Source organism: Populus trichocarpa, chromosome 1, assembly GCF_000002775.5.
Source record: "Populus trichocarpa isolate Nisqually-1 chromosome 1, P.trichocarpa_v4.1, whole genome shotgun sequence".
Classification (NCBI taxonomy): domain Eukaryota; kingdom Viridiplantae; phylum Streptophyta; class Magnoliopsida; order Malpighiales; family Salicaceae; genus Populus; species Populus trichocarpa.
The window spans coordinates 23,744,914-23,767,347 of NC_037285.2; the positions used below are offsets into that span (position 1 = coordinate 23,744,914).

At 32.9% G+C, this 22,434-nt stretch overlaps 3 protein-coding genes and 1 long non-coding RNA gene across 6 annotated transcripts in view; 2 read left to right on the top strand and 2 right to left on the bottom strand.

The window, feature by feature from the left end:
• LOC18094947 (COP9 signalosome complex subunit 2) overlaps positions 1-22,434 on the bottom strand; it is a 79,554-nt gene that overhangs the window by 27,367 nt on the left and 29,753 nt on the right. The window lies entirely within an intron of this gene.
• LOC18094950 (beta-glucosidase 12) lies at positions 6,557-9,747 on the bottom strand. 3 transcript variants are annotated; one of them, XM_052447188.1, is made up of 12 exons: positions 9,602-9,747; positions 9,459-9,545; positions 9,271-9,340; positions 9,106-9,164; positions 8,918-8,993; positions 8,712-8,789; positions 8,493-8,580; positions 7,956-8,330; positions 7,620-7,834; positions 7,351-7,485; positions 7,142-7,250; positions 6,557-7,029 (listed from the first exon to the last, which is right to left on the bottom strand). In XM_052447188.1, the coding sequence occupies exons 2-12, from the start codon at positions 9,534-9,536 to the stop codon at positions 6,753-6,755; spliced, it is 1,560 nt and encodes a 519-aa protein (XP_052303148.1). In that variant the 5' UTR covers positions 9,537-9,545; positions 9,602-9,747; the 3' UTR covers positions 6,557-6,752. The 3 variants fall into 3 exon arrangements, with proteins under 3 accessions (XP_052303148.1, XP_006369422.3, XP_024462719.2); XM_006369360.3 differs by having other exon boundaries at positions 9,459-9,727; XM_024606951.2 differs by lacking the exon at positions 8,712-8,789 and having other exon boundaries at positions 9,459-9,726.
• Positions 9,405-9,704, top strand: LOC127904305 (uncharacterized). Its single transcript, XR_008057323.1, has 2 exons — positions 9,405-9,546; positions 9,581-9,704. It is a non-coding gene; the product is annotated as an uncharacterized LOC127904305 (long non-coding RNA).
• LOC18094949 (beta-glucosidase 12) lies at positions 17,072-20,731 on the top strand. The gene is made up of 15 exons (XM_024609951.2): positions 17,072-17,283; positions 17,367-17,436; positions 17,716-17,774; positions 17,866-17,941; positions 18,074-18,151; positions 18,359-18,446; positions 18,534-18,792; positions 18,897-19,012; positions 19,123-19,340; positions 19,462-19,493; positions 19,596-19,698; positions 19,790-19,892; positions 19,995-20,192; positions 20,275-20,363; positions 20,449-20,731. Exons 1-14 carry the CDS (start codon positions 17,206-17,208, stop codon positions 20,336-20,338), a joined length of 1,542 nt encoding a protein of 513 aa, XP_024465719.2. The 5' UTR covers positions 17,072-17,205; the 3' UTR covers positions 20,339-20,363; positions 20,449-20,731.

Here is a 22,434-nt window from a genome sequence, read left to right on the forward strand (position 1 = left end):
ACACAATGTCTTGAACTGATTTTAATTGACCACTCTTTTTCAATTCTAGTGCCTCGACTTTTCTAGCTAAAGATGCAAACTTGGCTTGGAGGTCATGATCTTCTATAAGGTTGTGCATACCTCCACTAGATGTATGAGGTTAGGTTTTACTTGGTGCCTCATAAGTTCCTATAGTGTCCCAATTTTGAGAATTTTCAGCTAGCAAGTCTAGGTACTCCATTGCTTCATTAGGGTCTTTATCTTCAAAAGTTCCATTGCACATCAATTCAACCATTAGCCTATCTCTAGGAGTTAACCCTTCATAAAAATATGAAACCAATCTCCATGTTTCAAAACCATGATAAGGGCAAGTATTAAGCAAGTCTCGATACCTATCCCAACATTGGTAAAATGTTTCTCCTGGTTTTTGAGTGAAAGTGATGATTTGTCTTTTGAAAGAGTTTGTTCTGTGAGATGGAAAAAACTTTTTTAAAAATTGTTGTTGCATTTCATCCCAAGCACGAATGGATCCTGGTCTAAAATTTTGTAGCCATGTTTTAGCTTTATCTTTTAATGAAAAAGAAAAAAGCTTTAATCTGATGGTGTTCATGCTACAATTTGAGTCATTATAGGTGTTATAGACCTCAAATTTTCTCAAATGCAAGTATGGATTTTCTAGATCTAAGCCATGAAAAGAAGGTAAAAGTTGAATAATGCTTGGCTTAAAATTAAAATGAGATACATTAGGGGGAAAACTATGCATGAGGGTGCACTTGTTCTTGTAGGATTCATGTGGTCTCTAAGTGTTCTCACACGATTATTCTCATTATGAAGCGACTGATTATCTTCTTCGGCTATGAAAGTGCCAAGTATTTGTTGTACCAAGGTTATACAACATAAATCTAGATTAACCATTTAACAAGCAAAGTATTAAGAGTGAATAAGATAACAAATACAAAACATGTTAGTATCAAACATTAAAGTCCATGTTGAGTGTATACTATACTTATTTTTACACCATTAGTGTAACCTTTTCACCTTGACATAATAAATTTAGCTAAACATAATGAAGAAGAGAAATATAAATAAACAAGATAAGAACATAAATAAGATATAAGTTAACTAAGTAAAGGAAATGAAATGAAAAGCATAAACAAGAGATTAATATAAACAAAACTTAAGCATTACAAAAATATAAAAAGAGAGATCAAGAACATGATCTTGATCTGAAAACCAAGATGCCTAAATGCATGGTAAATGCCTCCTTTTATAGGCCAAAATTCAGAACTATTGATTTGATGACTAATTGTTGAGTGAGTGACCACATCTTGACTTGGTGACAATCCTTATCTTCTTGTTTGAACAAAACGTCATTGATAACGTCAGAATTTGAATAGACTTAACTCATGAAAGTTCTAGGAAATTGTCTCAGCTTTCCAGAAAACAAAAATTGAGGTCATTTGGACTTCTAGAACTTGAGATATAGGCTAAACACTGAACAATGTCTGGGCTGCAGGACAGATTCGGATTTCTCCATTGTTGCTACAATTTGGACATGAAAACAACCTTTTTAAATCTTGGACTCCTCATGAAAGTTTTAGGCCTATGTCTTAGCTTTCCATCCATATAGAGCAGACCTAAATCCACGATCTACAGCTCCAGATATGACCCAATGACCGAACAGTGTTCCAGTTTGGACTGAACCAACATCTCTTTTCTAAGTTTGACCCTCTCTTTGTCCTTTCAATTTCAGTATTTAAACTCATCAATTATCCTTTTATTTATGTGATAGGCCTGCATTTAAGATGAACATTTACCGTAAATCAAAGGTATCTTATAGTATCAGACTTGTTATTATAAAACATGCTTTAGTTAAGGAGTTATTGATACTTCAAGTGCAAAATGATGATATAAAACCTTGATGAAAATGCACTTTTAAGTACTAATTACTCAGTAAGCACACCTCTCCCCATATCTTGTCTTTTAAATTGCTTCTCAATATGTTTATTGGGTATCCTTTGAAGTTTTTTGTTAGTTTAAATGTAATGAATGTTTGTTTTTAAATGTTTAGTTATGCCATGATGTAGTATGTATATGCATCTTTAAATTTTGTTTGAAGTTTAGTTTGATGTTTAGGACTGTTATTAAAATGATAAATAACAGTTTGACTCATATTTTAGCATGTCATTATGGAAAAATATGTTGAAGTTGGTTGCTGTTTGTTTCCGATGTTCTTAGACCATATCTAGTGGTTGGCTAGGATTGCTTAAGCCAAACACATGTTGTTTATGGTTACGGATGTGAAAAATAGCCAATGAAACAATGTTGAAATGTTTTTTTTTGGTTTGTTGTCAGTATATAGACTTTGCTTACTATTTTGCTTTTGATTTTTGTTCCTTGTTATTTTGATGGTTCAATTAAGTTATGTTGAGCATGTTTAAGCTTTGATTGCTAGGTTTAGGTTGTTTTATGAGCTCTTTATGCATTTGTTTTATGTTAAGGCACTTATGGGTTTCTGGGTTGATATTCATCTGTTGAAAATTGCCTTAGGTAATTGTTTTCCATGTCTTTTTGGTCGATTGATGGTTCTTACATATGTGTGTATGCTTTTTAATCATTAATCAGGGATCTTTATGGTTTTTAATGTTAAGTTCTTTCATTTTGTTCTTTACAAAAATCAAATAATTGTGATGTTTGTTTGATTATTGTGTTAATCCAACCCTAAAATCTTGTTTGAATGTTGTCTTTTCATGTCTCAGTGCCCTTAATTTGACATGATATGGTCTGAAACGAGATTCATGTTGCTGGGTTTCTTTAATGTGTTATTTGTGTTTATGAATTTCTAACAAAAACCTCTTGTTTGATCTTTATTTGTTTTGTTTCTATTCTGGGTTGTGTTTCTGGGCTTAGACCTCGGGTCAAGAAACTCAACCCACGTGGTTGGGATGAGCTCATTCTTGAAATAAAGACAAGTTTGACTAGTCAAAATTTTACCAAAGAAAGAAAGAAAAATATTTTTTTTTGTGTTCTTAAGGCGTGTTTGCCAAACACAGCCTCAAGATAATTTTTAAACCTTTGAGTTTTAGTTAATGACATATTAGGCAAACATCCCTTGCTGATTTTCCAGCATTGCTTGTTTTATCTTATTTTGTGTTTTTGCCAAATAAGCCCTAAAAAAATCTCTAAATATTTTGAAAAAATCCAGGGACTATTTTAAAATTATTAGTGGGTCCATTACATGTTTTTCCAACAATTTCACTTAATATTGAGTTGTAAACTTACACTATAAAATACAGATTTGATATTAAAAATACATGCTTTTCTCTGAAATCCCAAAAATTCAAAAAACATTTCTTGATTTAAAAAATACAAAAATATATTTTTGTTTGCATGCATACGAAAATTCTAAAAATTTTCATGTATATTTCTATGAAAAATAAAAATTGTATTTTTATCATACTTTAAAAAATACAAAATCAGTCAATGGATATAATAACTTATTTATGGTTATCCATTATAACTTGGTCTACATTTCAAAAACACCAAAAAAATTATTTTGTTTATTTTAATATACAGGATTATGAACTTATACATAAGATGTATTCTTGATATTAAATAAAAAAAACAATTTCTTTTTATGTTTTGACTCTTGAATGGTTAGACTTAACCCCTAAAGCTATGGTCCACTCTATTGAGGTGGATACATTTAATCATTAGATAGACCAACAATTAGAAAACACAACATTAACTTAGTTTATATCAGACAAATCTTACCTCAGGTAAGACGTACTAGGGGTGCAAATACTTTCTCTTTATGCAATCAATCCTCTTATCTAAACTCTAAGACCACTTAGAGTTTCTAGTGATCAAAATATTTGAAGAAAAATATTTTTCTTAGTTATTTAAACTAAGGACAAGTTTATTTCAACTTAGAGAAACCGATCCATGAGGTTTTAAGAAAAAATATTTTCCTTCGTTATTTTTATTTTTTTCTAATTAGTTTATGAAATTAAATATTATGCTTAATAATTTTATTTTTTCTAGTTTATTTAGGTTAATTTAAGGAGTTGTAAACCTTTTAGAGAGGAGATTACTTGAAGAGAAAATACTGAGTGATAAAAACTCAAATTAAAGTTTTTGTAAGGAGATCTTATTCGATAAAATTTTGTTTTGGTTGTGTTTGCTATCTTTTTTTGTATTGTTTTCTTTGCATATTATAAGTTGATATTAGAACTCTGTGTTAATACTTCCACTTGATTAAAGAACACACATATGAGTCTCCTTTAAGCTACCTTCCTAGGCTCTGAACCCACAAGTTGAAAAGCATTGGTAACCACCTATCATTCCAAATATCTATCCTCTTTCCACTACTTATTCTCCGAATAAATCCATCATCCATCATCTTTCAACCTTCCACAATGCTTTTCTATGTAAAAGATGGATTATGTCCTAACTGAGCAAATAAGAATGGTGTGTGAGGGAAATACTTGCCTTTCAAAACCTCAAAACATTAGAGAGTTTTTATTCTCAAACAATCATTATCATTGTTTAACTAACCATATCAAATTAAAATATTTGAGGTCTTTAAATCCAAGGCCCTCTTTCTATTTGGGTTTCTATAATTGTTCCTATTTAAACCAATAAATGCGTTTCTCCTATGCTTTTGTTCCCACTAGAATCTTGCTACCATTAAATTTATATCTTAATACATTGATTGAGAGATGGAAAACACTCATATCATAAATAAATATATATTGTTTAAGCCACTAACTTGATTAGAACCTTTCCATTAGCTTGAACATGGAATTTCTTGTTCCAATATGTGATCTTCTTTGTAACTCAATCAAAACTTGCATATTATCTCTGGTCTTTAAAGCACCATGAGGAGTGCTTTATGGTGGCTTTTATGAGGTTCAATTCTGGAATTCTTCTTGAAGAACCCACTATTTAATTATACCTGAATGAGAGGAAATGAGCCTCTATCATCTTCTTCATCTTCTCCCATTTACATATCTTGGGCTTGCCTTGTCTTTTACGGGTTTGCTTTAACTACTCTCACTACACAAAAGCATAACCCCTCAATCTAGTGGTGATAAACTTCACATTCATCCTCTTCAGGAATTTTTCATACTCAAAGATTCGTTATACCTCATAAAGATAATTGATAAATCCTTGAATTTGCAGGGTACCTTTAAACTTAAAGAGTTTCATCTAGAAACCCAGGTCTTTATGGTGATCATCTTGAACATGAGGTTGTCTTCTCTAATTGCACACATGATACGGGCTCTCAAATCTAGATATAGAGTCACGACCATCCATCCTACGAACCCTCAAATCCTGATATCCTAAATGATAGGTTGTCAATTCTGCAACCTGTCTTTGCAAATCCTTAATCATCATTAATTCTTGAACATAACGTTGAGGTAAAACCTCCTCAGTCAGAAACCATTCTCCTCCATCATAAACATGTCATTCTCTAAGAACTCAAATCATGTTTTTTCAACACCACATAAATAAAAAATATAAGGAATCATTGTATTTTGACACCAATTAACCCAACCAGAAACTTGATTGATTAGGATTGAAAGAAAACATAGGAAGGATTGAACAAAAAGTGCTTGAGAAAAATCAACTATTGGTTATTTTATTTTTTTCTATTTAGAAATCTTTATAATAACTCCATAATTTATTTATTTATTAGGATTTTTTAAAAATAAATCTAAATTAATATAAATAGGGTTATTTATCTTGTACTTGAACAAACTTTGATAATTTGATAAATTTTAATAAAGAAAATATTCTCTCACACTAAAAAATAAAATAAAATTACTAACCATAATATTTGATTTACTAAGATAAATAAATAATAAAAAAAAAAACATAAAAAACAACCAATTTTCCCTAAACCCTCTTGTATCAATAGTGGAGGCTTGAGAAGTTCAAATTAAGCACGCAAGATATCAAAATTCTTAGAGGAGATAGACTCTAAATTATGTGGGTTTTTAACTTAAACCACACGCTTATGCTCAGCTCGAGCATGGATTTGAGTTAATTATAAAATTTGTTTTTTTTTTTAGAATTATTATTTTTTGCTAGCAATTTAGCCTTAAAAACAAAGGTTTGAATCCTTGATTATAACATTGTTGTTATTTTCTTTTGTTGGTTTGAAGTTCATCAACAAACAAATCTATAAATATTGTTGTAATTCTTTTTTGTTTATTTACTATTGCAAATAATTATATGTATTGTTTTGAATTTTTTACTTTACATCAAATAACTTTTTGTAATTTATTAATTTGATAAAATTCCATGCTATGTCCATGCATATAAAATTTAATTAAATGTATTCATATGTTAATCTTTATTCTTCTTATTAATTATAAGTTTATGTAAATTATCTTAATCACATTAAATTCAACTAAACAATTGCGAGTAATCCAACTTTAAACCCTACAGCTCTATACTAACCCAGTCCCATTTATTTATTGTAACATGCTAAACATGATTATCAATAAATACTCTAGCAAAAAAAACTATTATTATTAAACGAATCATAATCAATTATGGTATAAAAAAATGATATAATAATAGAATATTCAAATTAAACTTCAGAACCATAATTAGAACAAAACAAAGGAAAACTATGACCATGAATTTTTATTCTTAACCACAACTTTGAATATATAAATGCTGAGAGCTTTGTGTTTCACTCATGAAAGCCCAATTTGCAGATGCTAACATCTTAATTTGACTTCAAATCCTGCCGAAGGCATTCAGGCATTTCTTGGCCTTTTAGCATCCCGAACCAAACTATCTTCAATCTTCGACGTTTCATTAGAAGTAATCAGAGGATACGTATGTGGAATAGGACTGTGGGAGTCTCTTCTAAGAAACTGCTTGAACCACTTGACTGATTTTTTAGGATATCGTTTCAAATCATTTTTGTAATCAACATAGTAGAGGCCGAACCTCACAGCATAACCACTTCCCCATTCGAAATTGTCCATTAAAGACCAAGCAAAAAATCCCTTAACATCAACACCATGCTCACTGCAATAAATAAATATTGAATCCCAGTTAGATGGATTTGGTAACTTAATAATATAATTGTTGCTATAGATTAAAAAAACTTATTATCAATAAATGAAAAGAATTAACTCACTTGATGGATCTCAAGACATTCTTAAGGTGGTCTTTGTAAGATTTTTCTCTTATGGGATCATTAAGAGCTTCCTTTAGTGATGAAGCATTGTTATTTACGTCATCAACCCCTGAAAACAAATCAGTAAAATAAAACATTAAGAACATATATACTTAGTGTTAGAGAAGTACTAAGAAACTTAAATGTATGATCGTTCATTTCAACCATACCATTCTCAGTAATGTAAATTGTTGGGTTCCCGTATAGATCTTTGGTGTAATTCAAAAGCCTGCTGATGCCTTCGGGATAAATATAAAGCCATTTTACACCAGCCTGTGGACCTATTGGGATTCCATTTCTCTCTCCTACAAAATTAAGAAATAACAAAGTAAATTAATAATTGATAATTGATTAAACCAGCCTGTGGACCTATTGGGATTCCATCTCATTGAAAAAAAATAAGATGAATAAGAAAGAAAAGATATCGATCATTGGTTACCTGTCCAATTAGCACGAGCATCTGACATGAATCCAACACTCTGATAATTTGCATCGATATTTTGAGCATAATATGTTGTGTAGTAATTAATTCCAATAAAATCATACGATCCCTTCAGCATCTTAGATTCCTCGGCAGTGAACTTGGGCAATCTTCCACCAACAAAATCATGCATGTTACGTGGATAGTCACCATTAGTTAAAGGATCCATGAACCTGCCACCATGAAGAAAAACACTGATTACCTTCTGTTTATACATACATATCAGGTCTTCTCTAGCTGAATTAAGAATTCAGAAAGTACTTTTGAATTTGATATATATAAAAAAATACTAACCAACCAAGCATGAAGTCAAGGCTTCTTTTGGTTGCATTTTGATCATCTTCACTGTTTGAGTAAGGTTCAAACCAATGAGAAACAAGTGTTATCCCAATCTGTCCACCTTGACATGACTGATATTTTTCCTTGTATAGTTTCACTGCCGCAGCATGAGCAAGCAACAAATGATGGCTAACCGTATACACTTCAGTGGCACCAGTGTTTAAGGATCGGTGGGGATCATTTACAACGACAGAAATCCTACCCGGTGCCATCGTGCCCATGTCATAACCTTGAACACTGAACATCCATGGCTCGTTCAAAGTAATCCACTTCTTCACTCGGTCTCCAAACTTTTGGAAACAAAGGTCGACAAAGTCTCGGAAATCATTTCTGGAAATCAATGTTTCATGTGAGAAAATTTATAGGAAAGTTTTGAATTTTAGAGAAGCATATGTCCACAAAGTCTCCAAAATGACAGATTAGATTATAATATTTCGAAGCTACAACAATTTTGGATATTTGAAGAATAATTAACGAAAGGTTGCTACTTACACAATGTTAGGACTTAAGAAACCACCATATTTATCTTCTAAAGCTTGTGGAGTATCCCAGTGAAAGAGAGTAACGTAAGGATGCAAACCTATATATTACAAAACATCGATCATATAATCAGATGGAGCGCACAAGATAAACCTTTTGTTGTATAAGAATTTTCGCATCAATTTTTGGCAAAATATTATGATTAATTGAAGGGAAGGGAAAGGTTATAACCATTCTTAAGGAGGTCATCAATGAGATCGTTGTAAAACTTGATGCCTTCTTCGTTTACTCCAGCACTTAACCTGCCATCTGCATTTTCCAAAACAAAATCCAACGGAAAGCTATTATATATCAAATGGAAATTCACTCAGTCAAAACAGATGTCATTACTATTACTATGTCAAGAACAAATTTTTTAAAAAAATGAAAAAACTTACGTGGTAATACTCTAGACCAAGAAATGGAGAATCTGAAAGCATCCATTCCCATTTCTTTCATTCTTTGCACATCTTCCTGTAACATTTATCAATTTGTTTTTAAGAACTATTACACTAAATTAATCAGAATATAGTTATTTACATCATATAGATAACCACAACCAAAATATGATGAAGAACTCCCATACCTTATAGCGATGGTAGAAATCAACAGCTACATTTCCGTTGCTATGATCATTTATTCTCTCTGCAAACGTTGAAAAGTTAATAATGGTGGTTTTCTTAGGACATTAACATAATTCTATTCAACTTTTAGCGAGGGAAGTACAAATTTTAATGTGAGAGATTGGTACCTGTATGTTCCTCAGTGAAAGTGTCCCATATAGCTGGTCCTCTACCATGTTTGTTTGTTTCACCTTCATACTGCATATCATAATAAAATAATAACGAAAAATTAATTAACATTAGTATTATTTTAAATAATTTTCTGTTGTCCCCTCCTAATTACTGCACTAGAAGCAGCAAAATTTAGAGTATGTACCTGGTAAGCTGATGAGGATGTTCCGAAAACAAAATCATCTGGGAAAGAATAACGGCTGAAGTCATCAATGCTTCCCATTGCAGTCTAAGTATTGAAGCTGGCACTTGGATAAATAGGATTAGATATTATAAAGGCTTGGGCTTAGTGTGTGAAACAGAGGTTTGTTTGGGTACAAAAGAATGTAACGCAAGTTTGTTAACGAGGCAGAGATTCTGTGCTTTTCCTTTTCCTCGATAGGAGAGATGGTGAGTTACAGAGCTGTAGAATGTATGAAGATGTAGAGATTTGATGCAAGATGGCATGGATGGAACGACCATTTTATAGGCACTAGCCTCCCAGCGTGTACAAGCAGCATTTTCTTGACTTTTTCTTCTTCTTTTTTTTAGTTTAAATTAAGGATTAATTTCTTTGACTTTGACAAAGTTATCTCATAGGGCTTCTCTTTTTCTCCATTTTTTTATTGTAAAAAAAAATAATTCTAAGAAGTTTCAAATAATGAGAACGCATTACTTCATAATTTCTAAGAAGTTTCAAATAATCAAAATCAAGAAGTTTCAAATAATCAAAATAAGTTGGAAGAATTTCAAATAAGATGGCATTTGAAGGTAAAATCAAGCAGCTTCTGTAAGGTAACAATAGACTCTTCGTTTTCACCCATCCACTTGGGGGTGGTTTCCTAAAATCTTTCCTTTTCAACTTTTCCACGAAGACAATAGATTAGTTCCCCAAATAAAAATGATATTAAAAAAATTTCTCAAAGAAAAACATTTCTCAATTAGATCTTGAGCATATTCTTGACCATTTTACGTCTATACCTCCTTGTAACATCATTAGTAATTATTGATATCATGACAAATCATGATATTGTTTGTATGATATGTGATACGTGTACGACGTCATCTTTCTGGATTGTAAATGGTGTGAATGGAAAGGACAAGAAATTAAGAGTTGTCACTTAATATTTTAATCATTAAAAATTCTAACTGGTTTTAGAGTTCGGGTAAAGAGACTAATTGCGTAAAGAAAATGTATTGATTAATACTCCTAATACGCTTTATTTGTGGTAAGTTGTATTGTTCATTTGTATGATATAAACTAAGAAAATATTATATTTTCTAACTATTGATTTGTTTATGGTCGAAGAAAAGTCTTCCTCATAAGAAAAAATGATATTCCATTGATATTTTGGTCACTAAAATTTTTAACTAGTCTTAGAGTTTGAGTAAGGTGATTGATTACGTCAAGAGAATGTATTAATACTTTTAATATATTTTATTTGTGATAAGCTGTATTGTTTATTTGTTTAATATAAACTAAGAAAATAATATTTTCTAATAATTAATATGTATATAATCAAAGAAAAATAAATGGTATTGCATTGATGAGCTTGTGGAATTTATTGATTGAAAACCATTGTAGCATTTTCCATTGGTCATCGATTTCGAGCATTCAACTAGTTGAGACTGAATCTTGTCATAAAGCGTGATTCAAAAGTGGTGCCTTTGGATATCTCCCTTGGCACTGTAGGACATCCGTCGTAATTTCTTTGCACTTTCAAGCTCTAACATTATCCGTAGGACCACTTTCGACAGCGACCTGTAGGGTAGACGAATCGCTATCGTAATTAAATTCTGCTGAATTCTACTTTCAAATTCATCCAGCAGCCACATCCCAATTGCATGTGTTTTTTATACTCTTTGGTCATAGCCAAATTAAAAGCAGGTAAAACATGAGATTTGGTATTGTAGAGTTTTTTTTGGCACGTATGGGGTTTTATAGTAAATCTGTTAAATATTACACAATCCAATCCACATATAATATATTAAGGCATGTATATAAATTCAAGGTTGTGTTAGTGTCATTATTGTTAGTGTGAATTCTTGTTGGAGATATTTATCGAAAATACGAGTAATCTTTCAGTTTAATTTGAAAGAGTTTATGGGAAGTCAAATGTTTATATACTAATCTTTGAATCCTTTTATTTTCTTCACTCGCTTTCTTTGATTATGTACAACTCACGGTTGGGATGACTGAACTCTATTGATTGGTAATGGAGATGAAATCACAAATGAATGATACATGTGCTTTTTTTTATTGGTCCCACGATCCCAATGAAGACCCACCTTATCCTCATCCTCCTCCTTCAACACCTCTATTCTAGATTAATATTATTTGAACTTTTAAATTTTTAAATTTATTATAAATATTTTATTTTTATATTAATTTAATTTATTTTTATTATTTTGTACTTCTGTTTAATAGATGTTTTTTTTAAAGTTATATATATTTTTAAATTATTACTGACGGTGTTACCGACAGATTTAGTCCGCCAGTATATTCTAGAGAGTTTGAAAAGAATTACTACTAATATCACTTCCACTGCTTAATCACCGACGAAATTGCATATGGTCTTTTTATCGATTATATGTCAAATTTACCAAGGAAAATACTGATAGAAATAATTTCATCGGTAAACATTACCGATAGAAATAATTTCATCTCTACTTCTGTTGGTATATACCGACCGTATTGCCGACAAATTATATAGGTTTTTTGAAAAGTTCAACGGTGTGATGACGTGAATTTTTTTCAGATGATTTTACTGACGGAATGACCGAGGGATTCCAACCAGGATCTCCATATAGTGATGTGGCATAGTCAACGGTGGACTCACTGACGGGTATACCGATGGAAAATGTTCATCAGTGATTCCATCGGTAGTCGCCAATATATACCCACTCTGCCGACACTCTCTTCCTCTATTTCTCCTTCTTCTTCCCCTTCTTCTTCCCCATCCCAATTCTCCCCTCCCAAATTGTAGCCAAACACCCATGTCCATGACCGACAATATAGGAGCGGTGTCAAAAGGACACCCCACCTACGCTAAGCCTTAGAACAGACATATCAAAAGAACAAATTATTTAAAAATACGTAGCATTTCATAATCTTCAAAAATATTATATTATTCAAAACTAATGAAACCAAATGATAGTTCAAAACTTCTCATTAGTAATTAAAACAAAAACAATAATCCATAATACTCATTACATTGTCAAAAGCCAAACTTAATTAAAACAAGGTAACCGTGGAGCGTGTAAGACATCGAATCAAAACTAAAAGGAAAATCTCGCAAAACAAGCAAAGCATACCGACCCAAACTGAAGAAGCAAGAACACTCAACAAACACTACCTGTTATCAGAAACTAAGAACCTGAAATAATATTAAGAATGAGGGGTGAGTTCAACCAACTCAGTAAGGGAATAATATTTAATATACATTTTAGATATTTTAGATATTAATAGTTTGCAAGTGATTTATCTTGATATACATATACATATACATACTAAACATATTATCATAAAGTAGTGGAATAGATGTCAGATATCAGATGACACCCAAAGGTGACCAGATAACACGCGAAGGTGACCACTATGGGATGATCAGTGGCCACAGGCTGATGCCTCTCTCACTAGCTAGGTATATAGAATACTATGTGCACATAGGCTAATTACTCTCCGTTAGCATGGAGTTACTGACAAGTCCTATATTAAGGCATAATAGATATTCACATAATCATCAAAGAAATATATATCATATCGAATAGAATCTAGTTCGACAAATTGCAAGTGCAAATTCAAGAATAAATGTGTACTCAGAAAATAAAGCAATATATATAAATATTTAAGAAATTAACTAGTTGTACTCATCGTATAATCAACATACATATTTATTTATATTATATGCATATTAAAGAGATTATTCCACCCACTCGGAAAAATATAGATTAAAAGGAATATCAAATGAAAGATCCGAAAAATCTATTGAGGATCGTTAGGAGAACCTACAAAAAATATATGAAATATACTCAAAACAACACAAATAAAAGATTCCAATGCATAAAAGAAAACCAGGTTTAGTCTCCTAGGTTTAGGGACTAAAACGACAATTATCCAAAACAGGGACCAAAACATAATTTTACCAAAAATGGACCAAACTGTAAATACATAACCAAATTGAAATTTCACCCATCAACCATCCTCAATTATGTCCAGAACGACACAGGGACCAAATTGTAATTTTTTTAAAGTTCAGAGACTAAAATGTAAATTCCCAAAATGGAGGGACCAAACTAAAAATATTCCAAATCAATTATCAAACTGAGATTCATCATCCTTAAACTTATAATAACACTGTCCAGAACCTCAAAATAAATTTAGGGGTCAAATTGTATTTTTTCCAAAGTTTAGGGACTAAACTGTACTTTTTCATAAATCAAGGACCAAAATGAAATTTCATCATCTTCATCCTCAAGACCATTCTGTCCAAATTTTCCAGCAAGGTTGAAATGAATTTCTTAACCCATAAAAAACAATTGAAACAAATCAACTCATAAATTCTTATTTCTAACAACATACTCAAAATCAATCACTTAACATTAAACCCCTAATAATCATAAATTAATCTTAACAACATAAACTTCAAATCCTTATAAACCCTAATTAATCTCTTTGTTTTATCATTCCATAAATAAATCATAATCAAAAGTAACATGAGAGAGAGAATCACTTACTTGCTATTTCCACTTTTCTTGAACCCGAAAAACTCAAGATCATTAACTGAAATCCTTGGTTTGATGATGAGAGGGTTATGACGGCCATAAGAATTAGAAAAGAGAAAAGTAATTACCTTGCAAATTTTCCTTACATACCTAGGTTAACTTAGGTTGGGTTTGAGTTGACTTAGGCTTGGGTTTGGGCCAAAACTTTGGGTCTTACATTTTCTCCTCTGGACAGGCAAGCTTTCCTCTTCTTTTTCTTCTCCAAACCCCCTTGTCATAGCCATTTGCATGCAGAATAAATTGTGCATGCAAATGAAAAAATGCCATTAACAAGTTTGGCCATGCATATTTTCTAAAGAGAGATAAAAATCATTTTTATCATGATTTAAAAAATACAAAATGGATATCATAACCGATTTATGATTATCTATTAGGGTTTGATCAAAATACAAAATATCCCATTATAATTAGTTTGTCATTCGGAATGCTATGACTTAGCTTTATCCAAGAAATAAACAAGTTTGGCCATTAAAATTGTCAATATTTAACCCAATAAGGTAGAGACTTCCTCACGAAGGGAGATCTACATTGAACCTTAGACAAGACCAATGAATAGAAATGCGACTTAGAATAACAATTAAATAACAATGCAGCGTATCTTAGGTAGGGTGCGCTAGGTGATACGTCTTCCCCTTGCACAACCAGTCCCTTACCCGAACTCTCGCAGACCATTAGGTTTTCTAGTAACCATAATAGTAGGTGGCGACTCCTGAACCTTATAATCATAATTTTATGATTAAATTCAAAACCCTTTTCCAACACACTTAGGAGACATATCCGCCAATCGACATCGTGCACGCCACGACAATGTGCTTCTTATGTCTGTTGTTTCTATTTCTCCAACTTGGCGTGGCATTGTTTCGACTTTCTCCACAAAAGAAAGCATAGCCATTCCACTTAAGTCAACCATTTGGTTCAATGTAAGTGATGACACTAACATTTGGTCTTGGATCGATTCTTGGCTAGGTACTCCAGCTCCTCTTAATAATTTATTTCCTACACTATTTAATCTTTCTCTGCAGCAATCAGTTGGCCTTGCAAATGTGTATAACCTAATTGATAATTCAGTCAGCTTGACTTGGAGGAGGAATCTGAGGTCTCGTGAGCTTCGTATGCGAGAAAATTTAATTGCAGAGGTGGAGCGTGGTTTAGTTTTTTCTGGAGGTGAAGATAGTAAGGTATGAAAATTTGATAGTTCCAATACTTATTCAGTGTTTCAAATTTCTAGATAGCCTATATGCTTCAGGGACTCCTTCTTTTTTTGTTTTGCTTTGGAAAGGTTTTGCACCTCCTAAAATTGATGTGTTTATATGGCTCCTGCTTAATGGTAGTCTCAACACTAGGGGATTTTTAGCTGAGAGGGGGTTTGTTAATTATGAGGATGCTCGTTTTCCTTTTTATTGTGAGGAGAATGGGACTAGTAATCATCTATTTCATCACTGTACTATTACGTGGAATTTTTAGGGTAGATTCATGCATTGGTTTGGGTGTTTAAGTTGTCTATTTAGGGACCCTGAACAAAATCTTCAAGAATGGTACAAGTTGGTCAGAGACAATTTACAGTGTCAGGATATTATTCTTCTATGCAAAGGCTTTTATTGATCTATCTAGTTAGTTCGCAATCGACTTATCTTCGAGTCCAAGGTCTATAATTGGGATATGATTTTTGATCGTACCTTACATTTGGCTTTTTGGTTGAAATCCTCAGTTAGAAACTTTAGTTACATAGGTTCTAATCAGATTAGAAGTCTTGAATATATCTTGAACAAGACTAATTAGTTTGATTTTTGTTTTTTTGCTCCTTCTTTTAGATACTTATATTGTAAGTTTTTATTCCTTCGGTCACTATCTTCTTAATGGTGCTCCTTTAATTTAATTCTACTCGATTACTATAAAGACATAAATTAAAGATACACCTATATATTTTATACAGCTCCTATTTATAATCCTCGTATATGGAGCAATGCATGGTAGCAGAATTATAGGTTTTCTACTGACAACCTTTCAACTAAAGAAAAGAAAAAAGGTCTATAAGCATCTTGCAAATGTTCGGAAATCTCAATAATGAAGTACAATGACAATAATTACGTGAACTTGAGGCACTATACTGTGGTGTGATTTGTATTCTGTGTTTAATCGTGCCTAGATAATGGGGGATAGTATGATAAAAATGGTAATCTAATAACGCTAATTGTTAAGGAATTCGTTGGAGGCTTGAAGAGGATGCTTGAATTCCGATAGAAGCAAAACGCAGTTTGTTTCTCCTAATCAAGTTGAAGTTTTCGCGCGGATAAACTTTCTTGGAAAAGAAATTCCAGACAGTTGTAAAATTGAATTCCAGGCTGATGACTGGTTGATGGCTTCAAAGCCAAATGAATTCCAGGCTGATGACTAGTTGATCGCTTCAAAGCATTTCTTGCGCGATTTAGAGATGGTTGTCAGTTTGGGATTGAAGAAAGGTCATCTTAGCGATTGATCGTAATAGGTTACTCTCCTAGGCTTTTGGTTAAAGATCATGTATTGTGCTTGACTTGGCTAATTCAGCGTAAATAAATGAAAATTGTTTCATGCAAAATTTCTAACACGTGATTGGTAATGTTTTTTGTAGCTCAGAACATACACACATTACCATTTAAAAACTCTTCTTGGGCTGGAAACCCGTCAAACAAGAAAATTAATGTCGCTGACAATTCTTATGTTGACGATCCGGTAGCTGAATTTTCTCAGCAAGCTTCAGGTACAATTGCTAGGCTTCACAGTGCAATTAGAGCACGGAATCTTAAGTTTGGAGCTTGTTTCAACACCATGAATTCCTCAAATGACAAATATCCTTATCCAATTAGAAGTTCCAAATTGAATTTTCATTGATCGGTCAACTGAAACAAATAATAATAATTGACCACAATTATCCTTCTTGGTTGTTGAGAACAACCTTTCAAAATGATGCCTATAAATAGGCTCTGGCATGTCGATGTTCTTACAAAATCCATACTTCATAAGTTCATTTATTTATTTTTCACTGCTATCTCACTATACATTCTTTATTCTGATCACCCAACAATCTTTAGTGCTGCCCAAGCTTTTATTGCTCTTCTGCAAGGCTGTTCAACAAAGACTTAGTGTATATCATGGGAAGTATTGCCCAGTTGAGTCGTAATTCTTTCCCAGATGGTTTCGTTTTTGGATCTTCTTCGTCAGCTTACCAGGTACAACATTGCTTCAACTACTCTGGTCGAAGAGAGAAACGCCTCAATTGTTTGTTCTCTGATAACGTTTAAATTATATGCAGTTTGAAGGTGAAACAAACAGGAGAGGTAAAGGGCCGAATATATGGGACACCTTCATCGAGGAGCATCCAGGTATCTCTTTATTCAATGCAGGAGTTCGTTACAATGCTTTCCTAACTAAAACAACGAATATAAATCTCTCAAGGAGTCACCTGCCAGCATGTTGATGGCCTGCCTAAAACCATAGTGTATTTTGTCTATTAAATCCAAAAGAAGAGAGAAAAAGGAAAGAGAGAAGGTGACTTTTGGGGTTAGGGGGAGAAAGTGCGTGCAAATTAAAGATGTAAATATGATTTTTATCAAATAATATATATTCAAAGGAATTTAAGAACAAATTCTGAAAAATTGCAGAGAGGATAAGTGACCATAGCAATGCAAAGGTGGCAGTTGATTTCTATAATCGCTATAAGGTACGATGTTCATCTTATTTTTCTTTTAGTTGCCTTTTGTGGATCTGATCACCATTACACTTGTTGATATATTTTACACAAAATGTTGTAGGAAGATGTGCAAAGAATGAGGGGAATGGGAATGGATGCTTTCAGATTCTCTATTTCTTGGTCTAGGGTATTACCACGTAAGTGTTTTCTTTTGTTTTTACCCTACATCTCATTCCTTTTTAATTCACGAGGATGGGACGCGTCTTGACTTTCGAAGTCCCACATGTTTCCTTACTTTGATTTTTCAATCATCGAATTGATTTCATCAGATGGCAGACTAAGTGCTGGAATAAACGAAGAAGGGATCCAGTTTTACAACAATCTCATCGATGAGCTCATAGAAAATGGTTATAACCCTTTCCTTTTCCTTGATGACTGTGTTTCATAATAATGTTACCGACTAAATAAGAATCTTGAAGTGGCCATGGTAAATGCAGGGGCAATCTTACTTTGCTTGAATTTCGAAAATTTGAAAATTAAGCATTTTCCAAACTCTCATACAAAACGTTTCACACTTTAGTTTTCTCATATTAGTTTTTCTTTGAATTGTACAGGTATACAGCCTTATGCAACTCTCTTTCATTGGGACACTCCACAAGCAATTGAGGACAAATATGGTGGTTTCTTGAGCCCTAATATTTTGTAAGTAATTATATTCATATTATATAAACATCTCACTTTAATTTAAATCCTCCATGCTTGAATCTAATAATTTCAAAACTCATATAGAAACGATTTCCGAGACTTTGTGGAGCTTTGCTTTCAAAGATTTGGAGACCGAGTGAAGCACTGGATCACTTTAAATGAGCCTTTTATGTTTAGCGTCAATGGTTATGACACGGGCACATTGGCACCCGGCAGAATTTCAACTTTGGAGAATTATCCAGGCCAGCCCAAAATCTCTGGCGCCACCGAGGTTTACATTGTAACCCATCATCTATTGCTTGCTCATGCAACGGCTGTGAAAGTATACAAGGAAAAGTATCAGGTTTGCGAAAGCTAAAGCTATAATTTGTGGTTCGTTTCATAACATATTTCACCAAAGTTTTCGGTGTGACTCTGCTAATTTTATCTTTGACAAAATCTCGTCAGACGTGTCAAGGAGGAAAAATTGGGATAACCCTCGTTTCTCATTGGTTTGAACCTTACTCGACTAGTAAAAGTGATCGGATGGCAACCAAACGAAGCCTTGATTTTATGCTTGGATGGTAAGCATTTTGCTAGCTGATTTGGGTGATATAATAATTTCAAGCATTAATTTGGATTCTTAAATTCTATGGAGAAGAAACCAAGATCTTAAATTCTATGTTTTTGGCAGGTACATGGATCCTCTAACTAAAGGTGACTATCCACAGAATATGCACGACTACGTTGGAGGAAGATTGCCTAGATTCAGTGAGGAGGAATCCAAGATGCTGAGAGGATCTTATGACTTTATTGGGGTCAATTACTACACTACATACTATGCTCAGAATGTTGAGGATGTTGACTATAAAAATATTGGGTTTATGGAAGATGCTCGTGTTAACTGGCCAGGTGAAATATTTATTTACTTGTTAATTAAGTGATAAAAAAAAAAAAAACTCTCAGAATAAGAAGAATACAAGGTCTAAAACTCTACACTTTCTCACTTATGTTGATATTATTTTACGTGCAGGGGAGAGAAATGGAATACCAATAGGCCCACAGGTGAATGTGATTCTTCATTCTTGTTTCAACAAATTAGTAATTGATATGTAGAATCTTTCTGTTTTTCCCCTTGGTATTGAGATATATAAATCAAATTCGCAGGCGGGTTCAAGTTGGCTTTATATTTATCCCGAAGGTATTCGTCATCTCTTGAATTACATAAAGGACGCGTATGAAAATCCAACAATATATATCACTGAAAATGGTAAGAACAGAGTTAACAACCCTCGTGTGTTTATGGTTATAGTTGTCAAGAAGCTCTGATTTACTGATTTGTTGGTTTTTTTTTAAATTAGGAGTTGATGACGTGAATTCCTCGTCATTAGAGGAAGCCCTCAATGATGCCATAAGAGAGCAATATTATAAAGACATTTTCCACAATGTTCTGAAATCTATCAAGTGAGTTTGCTCTTTCCAAATTCATGTTCTCGCTTCCTTTTTCAAACAGTCCTAGTTTTTTCTTTCTCAGTCCGATCTGCTCTAAAAACTTCACTTTTGCAGTGACCATGGTGTCGATGTCAAGGGGTTTTTTGCTTGGTCATTCTTGGATGATTTTGAATGGGCATCCGGTTATGGTTCAAGGTTTGGTCTCTTCTACATTGACTACGAAAACAACTTGAAACGATATGCCAAAAATTCTGTGAAGTGGTTTAAGCAATTTCTGAAGAAGGACGAAAGTACTCAACTCAACGATAACATGTAAGGCCTCTTTTCATCTCCTCTTATTATTATCAAAAAAACCTGTCAACATTTCTCATAACACAAATGATTGCAATAACAGAAAATCAAAATCTCGAATGGAGGAGGGATCAGCTCGTAGCCGTAAGAAGTCGAGAATTGAATAAACAATGGCATGAAATATATAATAAGGTATTATTGTATATCATCTTCCATAACTACTAATTTTATTGTATTCATTTTTCATGCTCAACAAACTAATTTATTAACAATGCAGGAGTCCTTTTCGTATGATCAAGACCTACTTGAAACCACATCAGAATAGCACCAAACGCTGAAGCCAAACTTTGTTGCAGCAAGTTATGTTTCCACGTCTGATAAATTCTATTCCATGTTTGCGTCCTTCTAGTTTATGGACATCAGTGGATCTTTGTCTTCGAATTCTCACATTTTCGTCTAGGATCGATGCTGTTCTTGTTGTAATAATAATATTTATTTGTATTTTCTTATTTTTTACATGTATTGATTGGTTATTAATCAAATTCGATATTAAATAATAACTTGCTCTGCGCAATTTCTTTTTCCAGTAATATTTTGAAGGATACTTCTATTCGTGCATAATCCTTTTCACTACAATTCGAGGAATGCATTGTCAAACTGAAATTTATCAAGACCAAGTGAAAAATAAATAAATAATACCGATGGAAAATAATTAGTTCCTGAGGATGCAAAATGTAGGGTCTCTTTGAAATAATCCTTAAATTCAAGGGGAGACTTGCTACTTTCACTCAAAAACCAGGAGAGATATTTTACCAATGTTGGGATAGGTATCGAGTCTTGCTTAATACTTGCCCTCATCATGGTTTTGAAACATGGAGATTGGTATGATATTTTTATGAAGAGTTAACACCTAAAGATAGACAAATGGTGGAATTGATGTGCAATGAAACTTTTGAAGATAAAGACCCTAATGAAGCAATGGAGTACCTAGACTTGCTTGCTGAAAATGCTCAAAATTGGGACACTACAGGTACTTATGAGGCACCGGGTAAAACTCAACCTCATACATCTAGTGGAGGTATGTACAACCTTAGGGAAGATCATGACCTCCAAGCCAAATTTGCATCTTTAGCTAGAAAAGTCGAGGCACTAGAATTAAAAAAGAATGGTCAATTAAAATTTGTTCAGGAAATTATGTGTCAAATTTGTGAAACTAATGAACATTCAACCACTGATTGTCCAACTTTACCTTCTTTCAAGGAATGTCTCCATGAACAAGCCAATGCTTTAAACAATTTTTAAAGGTCAAATCATAACTGATACTCGCAAACATACAACCCTGGTTGGAGAGATCATCCAAATTTCAGTTGGAAGAGTAGTAACAATAATGCACAAACTTCACAGCCACCGTTTCAAACACACCATAATTTCCAAAATTCTCATGGATATGCACCTTCTTATGCTCCATCTCCTAGAAAAATCTTGAGGAAACATTGCATGCATTCATTGAAAAGCAGGAGATAATCAACATTCAAAATGCTTAAACCATGGCAGATCTAAAAGACGCTCTTGCAAAATTCACATCTGCTCTTAGTTTTCAAGAGAAAGGTAAGTTTCCATCTCAACCACAGCAAAATCCCAAGGGGCAATACAATGCAAATGCAAGTAGTTCTGAAAGCCAACATATGGATCAAGTCAAATTAATCGTCACTCTCCGCAGTGGTAAGGTTATTGAAAAACCTATTCATGAATCGTGTCAGAAAAATGACGAGTTAATCTTTGAGGGTAAGGAAAGGGTTGAACCTGAACATTATAAAGAAAAGACTGATTCCCCACCAGCACTTCCATTTCCTCATGCCATGACCAAACAAAGGAAAGTCAATCACAACTCTGAAATCTTTAAAACTTTAAAACTGGTAAGGATCAATATACCTTTGTTGTATGCTATTAAACATGTACCTTCTTATGCTAAATTTTTGAAAGATCTGTGTACTGTGAAGAGAAAACTGAATGTGAAAAAGAAAGCCTTTTTAGCCGAACAAGTAAGTGCCATTCTTCAGAATAATAATGCTTTGAAATATAAAGACCCTGATTGTCTTACAATTTCTTGCTTTATTAAAAAACATAAAATTGAAAGAGCTTTACTTGATCTTGGAGCTAGTGTGAATTTACTTCCATATTCATTCTTTTAGAGTCTCAATCTAGGTGAGTTAAAACCAACTTCTTTAACTCTCTTACTTACTAATAGATATGTAAAAGTGCC

What these genes read in the sequence shown, in the direction of transcription:
- LOC18094950 (XM_052447188.1), bottom strand. Translation starts at nt 9,536, where the DNA reads ATGGGAAGCATTGATGACTTCAGCCGTTATTCTTTCCCAGATGATTTT. An exon ending in TGCTCGTGCTAATTGGACAG is followed by an intron (nt 7,486 to 7,619) that starts GTAACCAATGAT and finishes TTAATTTTGTAG; the next exon opens with GAGAGAGAAATGGAATCCCA. An exon ending in AATGTCTTGAGATCCATCAA is followed by an intron (nt 7,030 to 7,141) that starts GTGAGTTAATTC and finishes TATTTATTGCAG; the next exon opens with TGAGCATGGTGTTGATGTTA.
- LOC18094949 (XM_024609951.2), top strand. Translation starts at nt 17,206, where the DNA reads ATGGGAAGTATTGCCCAGTTGAGTCGTAATTCTTTCCCAGATGGTTTC. An exon ending in TTGGTCTAGGGTATTACCAC is followed by an intron (nt 17,942 to 18,073) that starts GTAAGTGTTTTC and finishes TGATTTCATCAG; the next exon opens with ATGGCAGACTAAGTGCTGGA. An exon ending in TATACAAGGAAAAGTATCAG is followed by an intron (nt 18,793 to 18,896) that starts GTTTGCGAAAGC and finishes AAATCTCGTCAG; the next exon opens with ACGTGTCAAGGAGGAAAAAT.